The sequence below is a fragment of the Balaenoptera musculus genome, chromosome 1 (assembly GCF_009873245.2).
Source record: "Balaenoptera musculus isolate JJ_BM4_2016_0621 chromosome 1, mBalMus1.pri.v3, whole genome shotgun sequence".
NCBI lineage: Eukaryota > Metazoa > Chordata > Mammalia > Artiodactyla > Balaenopteridae > Balaenoptera > Balaenoptera musculus.
This window is the reverse complement of record NC_045785.1, coordinates 12,934,755-12,953,873: the sequence shown is the minus strand read 5'-3', so window position 1 is coordinate 12,953,873 and position 19,119 is coordinate 12,934,755. Positions and strand designations below refer to the sequence as shown.

The 19,119-nt window shown below is 48.6% G+C and overlaps 1 protein-coding gene across 1 annotated transcript in view; it reads right to left on the bottom strand.

Moving 5' to 3' along the window:
* LOC118881857 (protein-arginine deiminase type-4-like) overlaps positions 1–18,336 on the bottom strand; it is a 38,243-nt gene extending 19,907 nt beyond the window's left edge. The window contains 5 exon segments of the mRNA XM_036827150.1: positions 1,484–1,550; positions 3,127–3,307; positions 9,998–10,014; positions 11,326–11,506; positions 18,245–18,336. Coding sequence (XP_036683045.1) covers positions 1,484–1,550; positions 3,127–3,307; positions 9,998–10,014; positions 11,326–11,506; positions 18,245–18,336 — 538 coding nt within the window.
* Positions 18,337–19,119: the final 783 nt, after the last annotated feature.

The following is a 19,119-nucleotide window of genomic DNA, read 5'->3' as shown; positions in this document are numbered from 1 at the left end:
AGTCTGGTCCCAGATGGACAATCCTTTCCCCAGGAGATCTATCTGCACAAAGGCTTCTTTCTCACCAGTTCAGAGGAGACACAGGTTCTAAGACACCCCCATGTCTCCCAAGAAGAAGTCTGGCTGCAATTCTGACAGCAGAGCCGGGGCTTCTAACCACACGCATTCTCCTCTCATGGAGGACCTGCCACAGCTCTGATGCCAACCAGACCCTGCCTGTCTGGCCACCCCCAGGGGTCTCAGAAAGAGTTCCCGGCCACCCCAATGGATGTATGGTACGAAGTCCCTGCAAGGACACCTTGCCAGGCTCTCAAAGGCCTCTGGCCCCAACTCCAGCCCCCAGTGACTTTGGGGTAGGGGACACAGTGGTTATTCCAACCCCACCTAGCTCTTTGTTCTGTGTAGTGTGACTGCACTGGGGACGAACCACAGCCCCAGACATACCCTGCTCTGTCCAAATGGCATGGCTGAGAAAGTATATGTTCACTTCTGAATCCTTCCCCTCTCATCAGAACGCATGACTATACGGTCATTCCAATGACATCGTGTAGCGACCTTGTGAGCTCACAGAATGAGATTGACCTAGACGACCTTTTAAACATATCCATAGCCATGTATCAATGTTGGGCCATAGAGCATAGCGATTGGTGGCCAGAACTTCCTGGCTCCTTTGCTAACCAGCTGTGTAATCTTGGGCAAGTCCCTTTACCTCTTGTACCTCAGTTTCTTCATCTGTAAAATGTGGTAATAATAGTGCCAATTTCATTGGATTGTTGTAAGGTTTAAATGTAAAGGCTTGGCACCCTGCCTGGCATAGAGTAAGTGCTATATAATAGTAACAACAACAACAATAATAATTATTATGAAAATGTGTATTAATGAAATAAATGAATGAAATTCATTAATGAAAAGAAACCTGAAGCTTTCACATGCTGTTCATATATTTAATGCATGTTTAAATAGTAATAATAATATTATGATATTATTGCCCCAGATGAGGTCAAGTTAAAAATGTACTTTATTTAAAGAAGAATGCTAAATAAATATGAGTACAAGCAGATCACTGATGTGGCAAAAATGGTGAAGATGGGATGTAAATAATGGAATTTGGGGAACACTGGTCTATATTATCGTGTAAAACAGTCTTATCATCTACTTTTTCTCATAAATATTTGAGGTTTCAAAAAGGTATAGAGACTCATATGTTGAAAATCCAAGTACCACTTCCTAAGCTGAGAAATAAAATTTTGAGATGTAATTGAAGCTTCCTGAAAATGCCCTCTCTCCCCAGCTCTATTCAGGGTTCACTGACTGGGGAAGGAATACTTATGAACTACCAGATGCATGACTGGCTAGAAATTATCCTTTTCTCTGCTCAGTCTAAAGTAAGCTTCAGGGTGTAGTTTCTCCTGGAGAGATGCCTTGCATGGGTGTGTGTGTGGAGGGAGAGGGGTGGTGCTCCAAGATCCCTGGCATCACTTACCGACCCCAGTGACATAGAGCAGGGCTTCAACTGGAGTGGTCTCGGGTCCATAGTATGAAATCTGAACCTATAGGACAGGAGCGAACCACTAATGATTTCCCTTAGTCATTCAACAAACACTAACTGGCCTGCTATGTGCCAGCAGGGTGCTGAGGAGACAAGGAACAGGCACCCAGCCTGTTAGGAACACCCCAACTGGTGGGAGTGGAAGGGGAGCAAAACACTCAAGTGACTATGATGTATAGAAGAGGGTCCTTTGGGAGACCAGGGAGGCAGGGGCTTCCTCTGCCTGCATGGTGTCAGGGAGGTACCCTTTGAGGTAGATCTTGGAAGGGGAGCAGGAGTTCAGCAGATGGGGATGTGGTGGAAGAGGCGTTGGAGGGAGAGTGGCAGCACCAACTCCCACTGCCCAAGGTTAAAAATCCAGGAAGAACCCATCTGATTGGCCCAGCCTGGCCAGAGGAGGGCAGAGTGTCAGGAACCACACTTCTAAGTAAGATGATGGAGGGGAGCTCCCCAAAGCAAAACCAAAGAGCTGCCACCAGAAGAATGGGAGCTCCTGAGGGTCGCACTGAGGTGTCTCGACCTGTCCTGCAGACAGTGGGAATCCAGACAAATGTCACAGCCACTGTCACCTTGCATCTGGACCATGGCATCAGCCTCCTGACTGGTTGCCCTGCCCCCAGTCTGCTGCCTAGATCTAACTGACTCACTACACTGCAGCCAGTGGGTCTTTCTAACATACATAAGTGGTCTTGTTACTCCTGGATGAAAGGTTTTCATTGGCTTCCTGTTGTCCTAAGAGAATGAGGTCTCTGATGCCAAACCCTCTAATACTGGCTCCCTCTCTCCCTCACCCTCCCTTCTACCTTCCTTTCTTTCCATACAGCTCTTCCTCAGCTTCCCCCAACACACATCTCACCCTCTCTTATCCAGAGTGTGCACACAGGCCACATCCTCTGTGTAGAGCTCTCGTTCCTCTTTTCCTCTCTTAAGCAGGTCACTGATACCATCCATCAGCTTGCCACTTCTCCCAGGAAGCTTTCTCTGATTGCATCCTTGCTGACCGGCTTTGATGCCCAAGGTCTGTATTCTTACAGCAGGCAACAACTCTGCCCCAGGAGGTATCCTGCTTGGCCTGTCCTGCTGGGAACAAGTGGTTGTTATCCCAGATCCCTGTGGGAATCCTGGAGGGTCCTGTTGAGTCCATCTATAGTCAATGCGGCTACAGTGGGTTGAATGGTGATTCCCCAAAAGATATGTCCACATCCTAATCCCTGGATCCTGTGAATGTGACCCTATTGGGAAAAAAAGATCTTTGCGGATGTAATCAAGGATCTTGAAATGAGATCATCCTGTATTATCCAGACAGGTCTTAAATCCAATGACAAGTGTCCTTATAAGAGTGAGACAGAGGGAGATTTGACAGGTTGAGGAGGAGGTAATGGACCACGGAGGCAGAGATTGGAGCGAGGCGGCCACAAGTCTAGGAATACCAGCAGCCACCAGAAGCTGGGAGAGACAAAGAACTGATTCTCCGCAGAGCCTGCAGAGGGCTGGGGCTCTGGGTCGATTGAGTGGCTGACCTGTTATGACCTGCTGACCTCCTCCTACACATCCCAGCCCACGGCTGCCACACTCACCTTCCGGTCACCTGTGCTGTCGCTGGCAGCTGTCATCTTCAGGCTCACCTCCAGCCCAGGGTCCAGGGGCCACTTGGAGGAACCTGTGAGATTCTTCATGGCTGGAGGGCGGTGGGCAACATCCACGACCACTCCTGGGGAAACATTGATGCTAAAGGATGTGCAGTCCTTGGGGGCAGAGCTGTGGAAGAGACAGATGGGGAGGACAGGGGGACACGGTGAGGCAGTGCCTGGCCCACTACTGCTCTCCCCAGCGTTCTTCCTTTTCCCACCAGTGTGGACATCAGAAGGCAGCCAGACTGACCCTGACCATGGGAGTAAGTACTGGTAGGTTGTCAGGAGGTAGTGAGAAACAGAAAGAAAATCCCCTAACCTGAAGAGGTTACGCTTGAACTAGGAAAAGACACACACACACAGATGTATGCATAGAGTGATGTGTGCACCCAGAGGTTTATACTACACAAACATGCACACACAGTGTTGTGCATATGAAGAAACACACGAACAGTACAAACAGTACTCTGAAGGACCTTCCCCTTACAAAACAACTGGATCATGGTTAGAATATACTTTTCAAAGCATTGCTGAGATGTGAAAAGTAAGAGAAATTGCCAAGAATTCCCTTCTCTGCATACACACACACACATACACACGCACACATCTCACTGTGGTTAAGAATACCAAAGACAAACAGATCTTAAAGGAATCCAGAAAGAAGAAAAGTCAGGTCACCTATAAAAGAATAATAATTATCAATAGATTGAAAGTAGACTTCACAACAGCAGTAATGAAATCCAGAAGAGAGTTGAATAATATCTTCAAAGTATCTTGAAAAAATAACTATTAACTTAGAATTGTGTACATAAAAAATTATATTTTAATAAAAATATTTTCAGGTGAAGAAAAACTGATATTTTAAAACCAACACACTTTCACTAAGGCAACTTCTAAAGACATACTTTAAGAAGAAGATAACTAATGTCAGAATCATCTGGACGCAAGAAAAAATGGTGAACAAATAACATGGTAAATATTTTGGTAAATCTAAAAAGTATTGTCTGTATAAAAAAAAGTTTATAAAAATATCAAAATTGTGAGATTAAAAAAAAGAGCAGAATGTAAACTGGGAGAGGTAATGAGAGTTAAATTGTTATGAGGTCTTCAATTGAAGAGATAATTAAGATAGTGTTTAATTCTAGAAATGTAAAAGTATTCACCAAAAGAATAGAAATGGAATTCATAAATTTCTATACATGGAGAAAATGCAATAATTTTTAAAAAGAATGGATAATTCCATTCAAAAAGGCAATTACAGAGAAAAAGGCAACATAAAAAAAATAGACAACTAAAAACTAAAAAGTAAATGGTAAAAACAAACTCAAATATATAAATAATCAAAATAAATATAAATAATGTTACTAGTTAAAAGAGAGTTTTGGACTAGATAAAGAAATAAAATCCAGCTCCATGCTATTTATAAGAGATGAACCTAAAATACAAGGATCCAGGAAAGATGAAGTTTTAAAAAAAAAAGGAAAAAAGATACATTAAGCCAATATTAGCCAGAAGAGAGCTGGGATGGATACATTAATATCAGACAAAATTAATTTTTAGACAAAAACCACACTATTAGCATATAATTTACATTAGGAAGAAATACTGTAAAGTACCTAGGATAAACCTAACAAAAGATGTGTAAGGCTTTTATGGAGAAAAATGATCAAACCTTATTGAAATCAATTAGAGAAGACCCAAATTAAAAGAAAGAAATACCATGAACATGGTTAGGAAGGCTTAATATCATCATGGTATGAATTCTCTCCAAATGGATTCATGTGGTCAGAGAAATTCTGGGGTTTTACTTGAACTTGACAAGTTGATTCCAAAGTTTACTTGGAAAACCAAGAGGCTAAGATAGTCAAAGTACCTTGTAAGAAAAAGAAGTAAAAGGTGAGGGACTTGCTCTACCAGGTGTGACTTACTGTAAAGTAATGGATTGCGTTGTAATGGCTTAGGTAAAGACAATGACAGATGCAACTTAAGAGAGATTCTACTTGATCTATGACAGAGATGGTCTTGCAAATAACTGGGGAAAGTGAAGATTGTGCAATAAATGGTGCTGGGACAATTGCTTATCCATATGGAAAATGATTACATTGAATAAATAATTAAATTGATCCCATCCTCACATCATATACTAAAGACTTAAGAAAGACAGAATTTTGCATCTTTTAAAAAAAATAGCTCATTTTCTAGAGAAGTTTTAGGTTCACAGCAAAATTGAGAGGAAGGTACAGAGATTTCCCATATATCTCCTGCCCCAACTCATGTATAGCCTCCCCTATTATCAACCTTTTCCCCCAGAGTGCTACATTCATTAGAATTGATGACCCTACATTGACACATAATTATCACCCAAAGTCCACAGTCTACATTAGGTTTCCCTCTTGGTGTTTTACATTCTGTGGATTTGGACAAATGTGTAATGACATATATCCACCATTATAGTACCATATCGAGTAGTTTCACTGCCATAAAAATCCTCTGTGCCACATCTAAAGACGAGTTGGCTATATCTATGCATGGCCGTTTCTGGTCTCTATTCTATTCCATTCTTTCATTTGTCTATTCGTTTGCTAATATCACATTGTCTTGATTACTGTAGCTTTACAGTTAAGTCTTTTTCTAAAAATAATTTTTATTAGGGTATAGTTGATTTACTTTACAGTAAGTCTTGAAGTCAGGTAGTGTCAGCCCTCCAACTTTGTTCTTCTTCAATATTCTGTTGGCTATTCTGGGTTTTTTTTGTTTTGTTTTCTTTGTTTTGTGTCTCCATATAAACTTTAGAATCAGTCTGTTGGTATCCACAAAATAACTTGATGGGATTTTGATTGGGATTGCACTGAATCTACAGATCAAGTTGGGAAGAACTGACAATATTGAGTTTTCCTACCCATGAACATGAAATATCTCTCCATTTTTTTACTTCTTCTTTAATACCTTTCATCAGAGTTTTGAAGTTTTTCTTGTACAGACTTTATACATATTTTGTTAGATTAATACCTAAGTATTTAACTTGGGAGGGGTCAAATGTAAATGGCATTGTGTTTTTAATTTCAAATTCCATTTGTTCATTGTTGGTATACAGGAAAGCCATTGACTTGTGTCCTGCAACATTGCTATAATTGCTTACTAGTTCCAGAAGTTTTTTTGTCAGTTCTTTGGGTTTTTCTACATAGATGATCATGTCATTGGTGAACAAAAAAAGTTTGTTTCTTCTCAGTAGGTATCCCTTTTATTTCATTTTCTAGTCTTAACCATTAGCTACGACTTTCCATATTGTGTTGAAAAACAGTGGAGAGAGGGAACACATTTGCCTTGTTCTTGACTTTAGTGGAAAACTTCAAGTTTCTCACCATTAAGTATGATGTGAGCTGTAAGTCTTTTGTAGATATTCTTTATCAAGTTGAAGAAGATCTCCTCTATGCTTAGTTTACTGAGACTTTTTATCATGAATGAGCATTTGTATCTTTCAAAAGATGTTGGAGACATCTTGATGACCTTACTTAAATAAGACACAAAATCCATAAACAAGAAAGAAAAGATTGATAAATTCAACTAGATGAAAATAAATAACTTCTGTTCATCAAAAGACTCTATACAGTGAAAAGGCAAGCATAATCTGAGAAGAAGATATTCACAGCATAAAACCTACAAAGGCTTAGCATCCATAATATTTAAAGAACTTAGGCTACTCAACATGAAAAAGACAAACAACTCAATAGAAAAAAATAAAAGGGCAAAAGATACAAACAGGCATTCACAGAAATTGAAACACAAGTGGATGATAAACATATAAAGAGGTGCTCCACATCACTAATAAGTAAAGAAATGAAATATTAAAGCCTTGAGACAGGGTTTTACGCCTATTTGATTGGTGAAAAACAACATCATAGACTATATGGTTCAAAGGCAACTTTAACACACCGCTCATGGGAGTGTCAAGTTAAGCATTTTGTAAAAGAACTTGCTGTTATCTTGTAAAGTCAAACATTAGCCCACCCCAAACCCAGCAATCCCACTCTTGGAGAATCTTTTGCACACGTACACCAGGAGACACGTTCAAGGATGCTCAGAGCAGCCCTGTGACAGTGAATGACCCACAGACAGCGAAATCCCCACAGACAGAAGGGCTAATAAATTGGAGCAGATTCAAACCGTAGTGGAAACAACTTAGAGAGGCAGCCCTCACTCCATCCTGTCACAAGACATGGATTTTATGATTACACTTTTCATTTTTATTTTTGTAATAAAGTTCTTTGTCTCCATATCAAAAGCTGTAGGTATTCCTTATAGAGAATTAGGAAAATACGGGAAAAGTACGTGGCAGGCAGGCTTCTGAGATGTCTCCGATAATCCCCAGCCCGGGTGTTCATGCCCTTGTGTAACTCCCTCCCCTTGAGTGTAGGAAGTCTCCCCAGAGACTTCCTTTCAACCAACAGAAAATAGCAAAACTGATGGGCTGTTAGAAAAGACCTCTTCCTCTGTCTCTCTTTTTCTTTCTCCCTCTCTCTCCCCCGCACTCTCTCCCTCTCCCTCTCCCTCGCTCACCTAGATGAAGCCAGCTGCCACGCTGTGAGCTATGGAGAGGCCCACATGGCAGGGAACTGGGGGAGGCTTCCTGCCAACCACGTGAAGGGAACTGAGGCCCTCAGTCCGCAAGCCCACGAGGAGCGCAATCCTGCCAGAGCCACATGACTGAGCTTGGACGTAGGGCTGCCCTGGTCAAGCCTCAACATGACTTTAGCCCCGCTAACACCTTGATTGCAGCCTTTGAGCCCCCAAGGCAGAGGGCCCAACTAAGCTACACTGGATCCTGACCCACAGAAACTGTGAGATCATAAACGCTATTGTTTTGAGCCAGCACGTTTTGGGGCAATTTGTTACATGGTGATAGATAACTAATACAGGATCAGTCCTTGACAAAGATACCATTCCACTTCTGCTAAACTCTAACAGCAGGTGTCCCTGTGTGTCCCCTGGTGCAGGCACTGACTTTCCTACCTGCCCCCACCTGCTCCCAGCACAGTAGTGGCTGGGGAGCAGGATGGCTGGGTTGTCGTCCCTGGGAGGCACTGACTGTCTGGGTCGGGGAGACAGCCAGGGTCAATGTGGACGAAGTATACAAACTATGCCTGCCACCGCATCGAATAGCCCAGGGGCCAGTCTGTCTACACCAGCTGGCTACGGCACATGCCTGTGGATGTGGTGTCTGCAGCCGGCTGGGGCTCTTTGTGATCAGACACTTGCCTGCAGACTAGCGGGGACGCAGGGGCTCAGCTGCCCATGGGAAACCTCTGCCAGGTCAGCCCGGGAACAGCAGGCAGCCTCAAAGGGCTGGAGAGTGGCAATGGGCTTGGGCCACTTCTGACAGGCTGTGTGACCTTGGCCTAGGCACTGATCCTCTCTTTCTGACAGGCTGTGTGACCTTGGCCTAGGCACTGATCCTCTCTGGTCTCAGTTTCTTCCTCTGTAAAATGGGAATAATGTTTACTACGATGATGCTTTCTACGATGTTGTGCAGATTGAAGGGACCACGTGTGGTGCTCGCCCCTCTTCAATAGCTAGGTAATAATATCAGAAATGAAGGGACATGATAGTAACAGTAATAATAAAGAATGCGTGGCCCTTGCTGGAGGAGAGTTCACGTCCAAGGGATGGTACAGCAGAACCAGTGCCCCTCTGCTCAAGTGCCTCAGTTGACCTTACACCTCCCTGGCCAAACCAAAACTTAAGAAAGGCCCTGGTTTCTCTGCCAAAGCCTGGAGGCTCCTGCTCTGCTCCATGCGCAGCTGTTTGCCTTTATGCTCACAAAGCCGAGGTGGGAAGCCGGGCGTCCCCAGCTGCCCAGGTGCTGCGGCAGGAGGATGGGGATGGGAGAGGGACACGCCATGTGTCTGTTACAACAGGAGAACGAACAAGCGGCTCAAAGAACAATGGGGAGACAGACCTGGAGACAGAGACAGTGGGGGACAAAGCAGGATGCAGGACCTGCCCACGGGGCGGTTCCCCTCGGCTCGCTCTGCCCGGCATGGCTTCCTCTCCAGAACCAAGAGAACGGCGCGGACAGATGGGTCTGCCACCTGCTGGGGCTCTACAGCCATCCTCTCTGCCAGATGGGAAACCGAGGCTCAGAGAGGTGAGGCCCTGCTGGGAAGTGGCACCACTGGGGTTTGATTTAGGATGCGTGTTCTTTCCTTTGGCTGTTTTCCAGACCCTCTCAGGTCCTAAACAAGGGACTTTCATAAACACACAAGGGTTTTTATTGTGTTGGGGGCTGGGGGACCCGTGTGCGCTATTATAAGATAAACCAGAGCTGAATCTTCTAGTAACTTCCAATAGCCTCATAGAGGCAGCACCAAGAACTTGAGCCCCAGACAAATGACATCATTCCTTCAGCTCCTGCATCTAACATTTCCTTACAACGATCACCAGCTGGGCAGCAGCGTCTGCAACACTCTCACGTGCAACAGCACATGCAATCCTTACAGAAAAGGGGGACCACTCTGCCAGACTCTTGGCATGCATTTTATAATTTAATCCTCACTGCAACTCAGCAGGGTGGGTGTTAATTTCCCCATTTTACAGATGAGTAAACTGAGGCTCAGAGACACTAACAATCTTGCCCTGCTCCCCACTGTCACACTGAGTGGTTTCCTCACCCCAGTGATTGCAGCTCCAGAATGCCCACGGTCCTCCGTGGTTGCCACCTCCTGGACCCCCCACTCCCACCCTCGCCCCTCCGTCCTGGGAGCCCCTGAATCCTGCAGTTTCTGACCCCCATGTGTCAAGCCCCAGGAATGATGCTCACCTCAGGCATAAAATTACCTGGATCCCGGGCAAAGGGGGGGAGGGGAAGTAGGGGACACTCTGATGACCCTCCTCAGTCCCTGCGGTCCTCGGTGCCAGGGAGCTCAGACTGGGGAGCTATCCACACAGCCTCTGGCTCAGTGCAGGGCACCCAGGAGCGGCCCCTCACAGGATGGCTGGTCCCCTTGCCCTGCTCCGGGGGCCTCTGTTCTGACTCACCAACTCCGCTACTTACTAATCATGTGACTTCAGGTAAGCCACGCCCCTTCTTGGTCTGTTTCCTTGTCTGTAAAATGGGTTCATTGAGTCCTGCCCCACCTGCCTCATGGAACTCCCTGGATAGGATAATTCAGACACATGGATGGTAAAGATGTGGGGGTGATGGAGGGAGCCTGTCCTCAGGTGTCGGGCAGCTCTGACACCTGAATTCTAGCCCTCCCACTGATCAGCTATATGGTTCCGGGACAGTTACTCTGAAGCTTGGTGGCTCCACCTGTGAAGTGGGGATCAGACCCTGCCTCTCAGGGCTGTTGTCGGGGCTGGGGGAGGTCACGGCTGCCCCATGCTGGGTGCATGGCCAGTGGTCCTTAAAGGGCCAGTTTCCCAAAGTATCGCTCCCGACATGGAGTGGGGACCTGCCACCCACACGACAAGGCCTGGTTCCCATCACCCCTTTAGGGGGCATCCCCTGTGCCCTGTGTCGAGGGACACCCGACTTCTCCCACTTTTTAAATCCCCCCCCCTGCCCTGGGGCCAGAACACTGCCTCCAGCTGGGTCTTGGTCTCAAACTTAATGGGCAGAGAGAGGAGAGGAAGCGGAGGCATCCTGCCTCCGAGAAGTGAAGGGGTCAGGAAGAGAGTGGCTTAGGGGAAGGTGAGGCCCCTGGGGAAAGGGGTCTCCCCAGGCAGCGGCTTCCCTCCCCCATCTCTGCTTTCTCTCCCTCATTCAGAGTATCAGAGACCACGAGTCAACCCTCAGCCTACAGATGGGGAAACTGAGGCCCGACACAGAAGAACTAGGACAACTCCTCCCTTCACAAGGGGTCCTGGGAAGCAAGAGAAGGAGCAAAGGCTGGCTCCTGTTCAACACTAGGAGGAAGGTGCTATGATTATCCCCATTTTACAGTTGGGGCAACTGAGGCCCAGAGCGGTGATGTGACTCACCAGCAGACTCAGTTTGTGTTTGTAAGTTGCAGAGCTGGCTGGCTCCAGGGCCAGGCGCTTACCCACTGTGCTACCCTGCACTCTGGATAAAGAGAGGGCACTGGGCCCTTGTGGAGTGAGATCACTGCCTCCCCATCACTCCCTCAGACCAAGGGACCTGCTTACGTGACTGTCATTGAGGTCGTTGCTGGGAGAGTTCATGACCACGATGATCTGCAACCCCGCATCAAAGCACCACCACCTGGTGTCTGCATGCTCCCGGTCCCTCTCCACTCCGGGAGAGATGTAGGTGTCCACGCCGGGGGTTCTGTAGACCTCAAACATCTCTGTTCCCTCAGGTACTGACCTGGGAAGAACAGGGAGCCACGGGAAGTGCTAGAGGGCAGCCCTTGTTCTGATGCTTGAGCTCTGGCTCAAGCTCTTGCTTCCTCCAGGAAGCCTTCCCTGACTACCCCAGGACTCTCAGATTCTCACAGCAAGCTCCTGGAAGTCAAGCCTGGACCTCACACACAGATAAACATTCTCACATTCTAAGGTTCTGTGTTCATTAACATTTCCCTTGTGAGTTCTCCAGGCATGAATTGTAGGGTTAAAAATTCCATGCTGTTCTGTGGCCCTGGGACCTCATTTCCCCCATTCCAGCTAGTCTGGGAGTCCTGCTTGAAATCAGTCTGTTCATCCTCTGATTGTCTGTGGGGTGCCTACTGTGCATGCTGGCACTGCTGGGCTGAGGAAGATACGCCCACTGCCCCCGAGCCTTCAGTCTGGCTAGGGAGCTGAGGACAGCACTGCCCAGGGCAGCCAGATGGGATTCAGGGTGACGGGGTCAGGGGTCAGTGGGATCCCATGTAGGGAGAGACCACTGTGGGCCAGAGGAACCAGAAGGCTTCCTGGAGGAAGCAGCACACACATCCAGCTGGGGGATAACAGTAGCTGACTTTGGTTGAGCCCTTGCTATGTGCCAGCCCTATTTGAGTTTCTTTATGTGCCTTATGTCATGTAATCCACTCAAAAACCCCAGGAGTTAGCGACTATTATTGTCTCCCGTTTTACAGGTGGGAAACTGAGGTTAAAGTAAACTGTCCAAGGTCATGGAGCTAGTTAGTGGCAGGACTGGGGTCCAAACCCAGGCCTTCTGGTTCCTGAGTCCACATTCTTACCCAAGAGTAATAACAACAGTAATCATAACCCCCAGGGCTCCCATCCCCTGAACATTTACCATGGCAGGCTTAGCTAAGACTTTCCAAATATCAGCTCATCTAATCCTCAGCACAGCCCCAGGAGGAGGGGATCATTACTCCCGCTTAACGTGGGGAAACTGAGGCTCAGGATGGGCAAGAGGCTTCCCCAAGCTTGCACAGCTGGCCACAACCACTACCCAGGTCCTTTCCCTTCCCTGCCTCCACGTGGAAGAAAGCAGACCTCCTCCAAAGCACCCTCTTCACTCCTCTGCCAGCATGAGTCTGACACTTCTCAACATGCCTTTCCTCTAAAAAAAGAGAAATAGGGCTTCCCTGGTGGCGCAGTGGTTGAGAATCCGCCTGCCAATGCAGGGGACGCGGGTTCGAGCCCTGGTCTGGGAAGATCCCACATGCCGCGGAGCAACTGGGCCCGTGAGCCACAACTACTGAGCCTGAGCGTCTGGAGCCTCTGCTCCGCAACAAAAGAGACCGCGATAGTGAGAGGCCCGTGCACCGCGATGAAGACTGGCCCCCACTTGCCGCAACTGGAGAAAGCCCTCACACAGAAATGAAGACCCAACACAGCCAAAAATAAAAATAATAAATAAATAATAAATAAGAAAAAAAAAATAATAATAAAAAAATAAAAAAAGAGAAATAAATGAAGCCTAACTGTACTCCACCAGGCGGGTCCCACTCCAGGGCTTGGCCCTGCCAGGTATCTTCACCAGGTGGGAGGGGCTGACACACCTGTGTCTCATTCCAAGCAGGGCTGCCAGATTTAATAAAATACGGAACACCCAGTCGAACTTGAATTTCAGATAAACAACAAACAATTGTTTTAGTATAAGTATGTCCCATGAAATATCTGGGACATACTTACACTAAAAAATTATTCATTGTTCATCTGGATTTCAAATTTAACTAGGCATCCTGGATTTTATCTGGCAACCATACTCCCGAAGCTATAATTTCCAGGGCTCTGTCCTATTGTGCCCTGGATGTGTGAGAATCTAGATAGAGAGACATGGGGATACAGAGACAGCGACAAAGGGACATGAAAAGATATGGAGAGACAGAGACTCATGGAGATAGACCCGGGTACGAAGGGCCCCCGGTATCCTCCCGCCAAACACAAGCTAGAGCGGAGCGCCTTGGATGGTCCTTCTGGTATGAAGCCCACCCAGTTCCCAGGCCCCAGCCTCTGGTTTGGGGTATCTCAGCCCAGCTCCCCTGCACCTCCCTGGCCCAGGCCTTGTATGAGGCACCAGGGGACCCCTGATGAAGACAGAAGTGCCCCTGCCCAGGAGGGGCCCAAAGAAGCTGAGAGCTTGGTAGTGCCAGGACCAAGGTCAAGAGTCAGGTTCTAGACTGGGCTGGGTTGCCCATCAGCCAGGTGACCTTGAACAAATCACCTAGCCTCCCGGGGCCCTGTTACCTCACCTGTAAAGTGGGATAATGACACCTACTGGGCCAACCTCACAGGCAATTGTGAGGCTCAAGCACGATAATAGATGGGGAATTCTTGGAAAACCACCGTCCCGGGACTGGGGAAGGGGTTACGAGGGTAAATTAAGGCACAGGAAATGGGTGGATGGGAGCAGGTTGAGAGGGTGTACTGGGGTGTCTGGGGAAGGCTTCCCAGAGGAAGGCAGGTAAACCGAGGACAAGGAAGAGACACATCTAAGGGGAAGGGGTTTCCACTGCAGAGCCTTAGGAGGTCAAGTGCAAACTCAGGCTGCAACGAACTCACTTTCATTTCACCCCTATGTAATGGGAAGCCAGCGACGGTTCCTGATCAGGAGGGGCAACCCAGTGGAACCACGGCGAGGTGGTTAAGCCTGTGGACTCTGGGGCCAGGAAGCCTGGGTTCAAATCCCAGCCCCACCACTCACTAGCTGTGTGACCTTGAGGGAGTGACTTGGCCTCCCTGTGCCTCAGTGTCTACATCTATAAAGTGGGGTGATGAGAAGACGAAAGGAGTGTGAGTAAACACTGGGGATGAGTAAAATTTGGAGGCACCTGAACCCGTGCCCCCATTTCACAGCTGGGGAAACTGAGGCCCAGAAGAGAAGAGACTAGAAGACAGGGCCCTAGACTCCCAGTCTAGCGCTCATGCTCCATCATGCAGCCGTGTGTTAGGAAGATCAAAGGGGAGGCTTCTAGGAGGAGAGCCTGCGTCAGGTACAGGAGGATCTGGATTCCCCATTTCCTGGAGGACAGGGAAAGCGGCCAGAGGCTCACGTGGATGAAGTTCTTCCTCCAGCCAGGCCCCCCCGAGTGCAGCATGCTGCTCTAGACAACATCCCCAGCCCAGTCCTGGGGGCACTTGTGGCTGGGGGCCTCGTCCTCCCCCAACGAGTGGGGCAGTCCAAGACCCTCCCCAGCACAGAGACCTTCTAGCCAGCCCAAGGGCCCAACTGATCCAGTGGTACAGCCAGCCTAGGAGCTGGTGCACAGTGGGGAAAACATGATGGGATGACCAACAGTTCTGGTTTGCCAGGGACTGAGGCATTTCCTGGGGTGCAGGACATTCCATGCTAAAACCTAGAAAGTCTTGGGCAAACTGGGACAGCTGGTCACCCTCACAGTGGTCAACTTCAGATCTAGCTATTGAAAATGCAGATTCCAGAACCATAAGTTCTGCAGTCAGAGCTCAGGAACCTGCATTTTAAACCACACTGATGCCCAGTGAAGTCTGAGGACCATGGCTAAGGATGGACTGTCTCAGAAACAGTGGACCCTGGTCCCCCAGGAGTTTGGGAGTGACTCAATGCGAGCTCACGCCCTCCTGGGAATCAAGACAGGTCAGGTCTTCCTTTAGAGTCGTGCCACCCCTTCAATGGTGAGGATGATGGTGGCATCAAGGGTGATGAAGACGGCTCTCCTAGTCATAGGACGTCAGTACTATTTCCCCCACTTTACAGATAAGAAAACTGAGGCCCAGAGATGACAGGTGACTTGCTCAAAGTCACACAGCTGGTGAGTGACAGAGCCACGACTCACAGCCAGTTCTGTCCCCACTCCCTTGCTAACCGAAACCCACCCTCTCCCTTCAAGGGCTCAGGGCCTCCACCTCTGGGAAAACAAAATCAGACATTTCAGAGCCGGGAAATTGACAGTAAAGGTCTTTGTGGCTGAAAACAGGAAAGTTGACAAGATGACCACCAAGGTCCCCAGCAAGTTGGCCCACAGGAGCCGAGGAGACCAAGGCCCAAACAGCTCAGGCTCTGGGTACCAACTGCCCCTCCCTCTTCAGAGAGGCTCCCAGATCCCCGACTGCACTGGCCTCGCCAACAGAACACAATTCAGGAAGTCACTGCCCCTCCTTAATTCTACGTCTTCCTGCCCCTGGAAAATGGCAGTCACACAAACACTTTTTACAAAGTCCAAATAGTTAAGAGAGTTAAAGGTGCGTCTGCCTCCCAGAGCCCAGCTCTCTGCACAGGCAGGTTGGAGCTTTACATCAAACAAAATCTGGTAGAGACAGAAGGGGAGCTGCTTTGTCAAATCAGGGAGGAGACTCAGAGGCCTCCACGAGCAGAGCTTGAAATCCACTCTTCTACGCCAACCTCCTCAGAGTACATATGGGGAAACTGAGGCCCAGGAAGGAGCAGAAAGTTACTCAAGGTGACATAGCAAAGGGTGAAAGAACTGGAGCCAAAACTCAGGGTTCCTGGCCCCCAGGTGCCCCAAGCCTTTTCTTTCTATTAGACCACCTCTGCTGAGCAAGGGGTGAGTTGTTTGCCCTTCGAGCTAGGGCAGTGGTTCTCAACCCCGGCTGCACATCCAGCATGTGGCTCAGCACACCTGTGTATTACCCGTCCTTACCCTCCTCCCTAAGAATCCCTATTCAGGAAAGCAAAACCTCCTTACCAAGTCTGAGCCATCTCCAACTCAATGGAAGGAAGGAAGACAGGGTTTAATCCACTAGTGATTAGAGAGCCCCAATGGTCTTGCTCATCCTGCAAGGCTCTGGTTGGTGCCCTTTCTCCAGGAAGCCTGCCCTGACTGCTCAGCCTGTGTTAATTTCTCTTTTCTCATTTCCTCCTTCTCCCAGTATGGCTCAGAGTTTGTTCCCCAGCCATCTTGTAGATGGCAGGTTTGGGGATGCTTGAGGCTGTCTAGAGATCCAGGAAGGATACTTAAAATGATGATGATGGTTATAATGGTAGCAGTTACTATAATTGAATGTTCACATGCCAGCCATCGCCTACGTGCGCTGCATGCACAATCTCATTCAATCGTCCCAATGGCCCTTTGAAGTGTCAATCGTCCCAATAGCCCTTTGAAGTGAAGGCCAAAGTGCTCGGGCTGCATCCTGGCTCTGCCTCTCCTCACTGGTTGTGTGACATGGGGCAAGTGACTTAGCCTCTATGTGCCTCAGTTTCCTCATCTCTGCAATGGGGATGAAGACAGTACCCATCTCACAGAATGGTTGTGAGCATTAGTTAACATATGTAAAGGCTTTAGGGCAGTGACTGGTATGGAGCAGCCTCTAAGTATCATTGCTGACATTATTATGACCTTCATTCTATAGATGAAGAAAGAGCCACTTGAGAGGTTAAGTGACTTTCCCAAGGTCAGACTTGAGAGGTTAAGTGACTTTCCCAAGGTCAGACAGCTGCTAGGTCGCAGAGTCAGGACTGAGCCACCACGCCTAGTGCCCTTTCTCTTGTTGGCCCACAGTCTGAGCACCAAGGATTACTAAATCACTGTATCTCCGAGCCGGAAGGGACTTTAGAATTAGTCCAGTCCCGCTCCCCTTGCAAAACAGGAATCCTTTCCACAGCACCCCTGCAAGGCGGTCCAGCCTCTGCTAGAACTGCAGGACAGGTTCTCAGAGGGCAGGGACCACGCCTGCTTGTTCACCATTGTGTCCCCATGCCTGGCACGCACTAGACCCCCCAAAAATACTTGAAATGCTTGACGAATGTGTGAAAGAACAAACTAGGAGCTCTCCCCCGTCCCCAATGTGGTCTGGTCATTGGAGGCCCGAGAGTCCCCTGTGTGAGGGTGCCAGAGTCTCCACCCCCCACCCTGTGACTGTCCCACCCACAGCTCCTTTGCAAACCCCAAAGTGGCCCATCTATCCACAACACCCCAAGATACTGCTGCCTTTGCCTCTCATGGCCCAAATCCTTCCTCCATCCTCTAGGAAGGTCTGCAGGGAAGGAGCCAGCCCCGGGCTTCCTGGGGCAGCTCAAACTAGAGACACATCTGCCCCATGGGCACGAGGAAGCCAGGGCACGAGGCAGCCATGGGCACACAGTGCTGGAGGAGGCGGTGGTGCCAGCCGGCACGGGTACGCCTCCTCCTTCATCACCCCTCTGTGGCTGCCCCCTGCTTCAGGATCAGCTGAATCCCCTTCCCACTCCTCACTGCCCACCCACCCTCAACTGGGCTTTAGCTCCTCCTACTAGCTTGGAGGGCTTGTTCCAGACTTGGTTCCCTCCCATGACCAGCTCCTCACCCCCTGTCATCTAATGCCTTGGGACCAACCCCATCTCTGCTTCTAAGTTCACTCCAGTTTTTAAGGTCTTAGTCTGAGACACTGGTTCTCAGCTGGGGGTGATCTTCCCTCCAGGGCACACTTGGCAACGTCCGGAGATGTTTTTGGTTGTCATAAGTCGGGGGTGTGCTACCGGCATCTAGTGAGTAGAAGCCTCTCTACCCCCATTCAGTCTCCCACACTTAACACCCCCTAGCGGGGGTTCTTTAAGAAGCCTGGCTGAGAAAGACGAGGACCCAAGCTTCCATGATTGGCAGCTATGCCAAGGCCAAGGCTCAGGAGAGGGCAGCCAAGTCAGGCCTGAGCCTTGAGGAAGCCCCACACAGCTTGCAGGGAGAGCCCAAGAGGTCAGCACCAGGGGCCTGCAAACCCCCAGGCTTCTGGCTCTTACCCATAAATGTCCACGAGGGTCTCCACGCCAGCCACACACACGGTACTGGTGGGATGCCCCAGGGACACTCGCACGATCCTCTGCAGAGACATGCTAGCCTTGGGCTGGGCTTGGGCCACAAAACCCCTGGCATGTGGTTTAAAAGCCCTTGGCCTTTCCCTTCCAGCCCAAGATGCTAATTCATTGGCTCCAGTCCTGGAAGCCCAGCCCCTTCCCAGAGCCAAGAGCTCAGGATTGGCTGGAAGGAACCCAATATTTGCATATGAACCTGTTGCTCCCAACCAGGCGCAGAGAGAGTTAATTTCTCACTTTAAGGGAAGCGAGTAAGTACCTGGCCAAGGCACCAGGGCCCTGGGGGGCGTGCAGAGATGCAGGGTATGGACCAGGGGACCTTCCTTGCTGTCCACAGTCAGCCTCTTCACCCCTTTTTCTGCATTTTCAGAGATCATTGCTTTAGTGGGGAGTTTCTCTACCCTGATGGAGGAACTGATGAAAACGCAGATTCCCAGGCCCAGCCTCCAATTTGATAAGCAGCCTAGCGTCTGGAGTCTTTTTTTTTTTTTTTTACAATTTTGAGGCACTTTGAGGAACACCAACTTTTTTCTTAAGAGCATGGATTTTACAGGCAGGACTGGATTTCAGCCCTGCCTCAATTACATCCTGACTGGGTGACCAGGGACAAGTCACTTAATTGCTCTGTGCCTCACTTTTGGTATCTGAAAAAATGGTTGTTATGAGGGTTAAAGGGGAAAACGTGGGTGGATCTCTAGTGCGGAGATCAGTATTATATTATGGATGTTGTTATTGTTATTATTGTTAGATGCCAAAAGCCTCTGGAAGGAGTTAGTGATAAGGGTGAAAACCCTCTCTGGCCA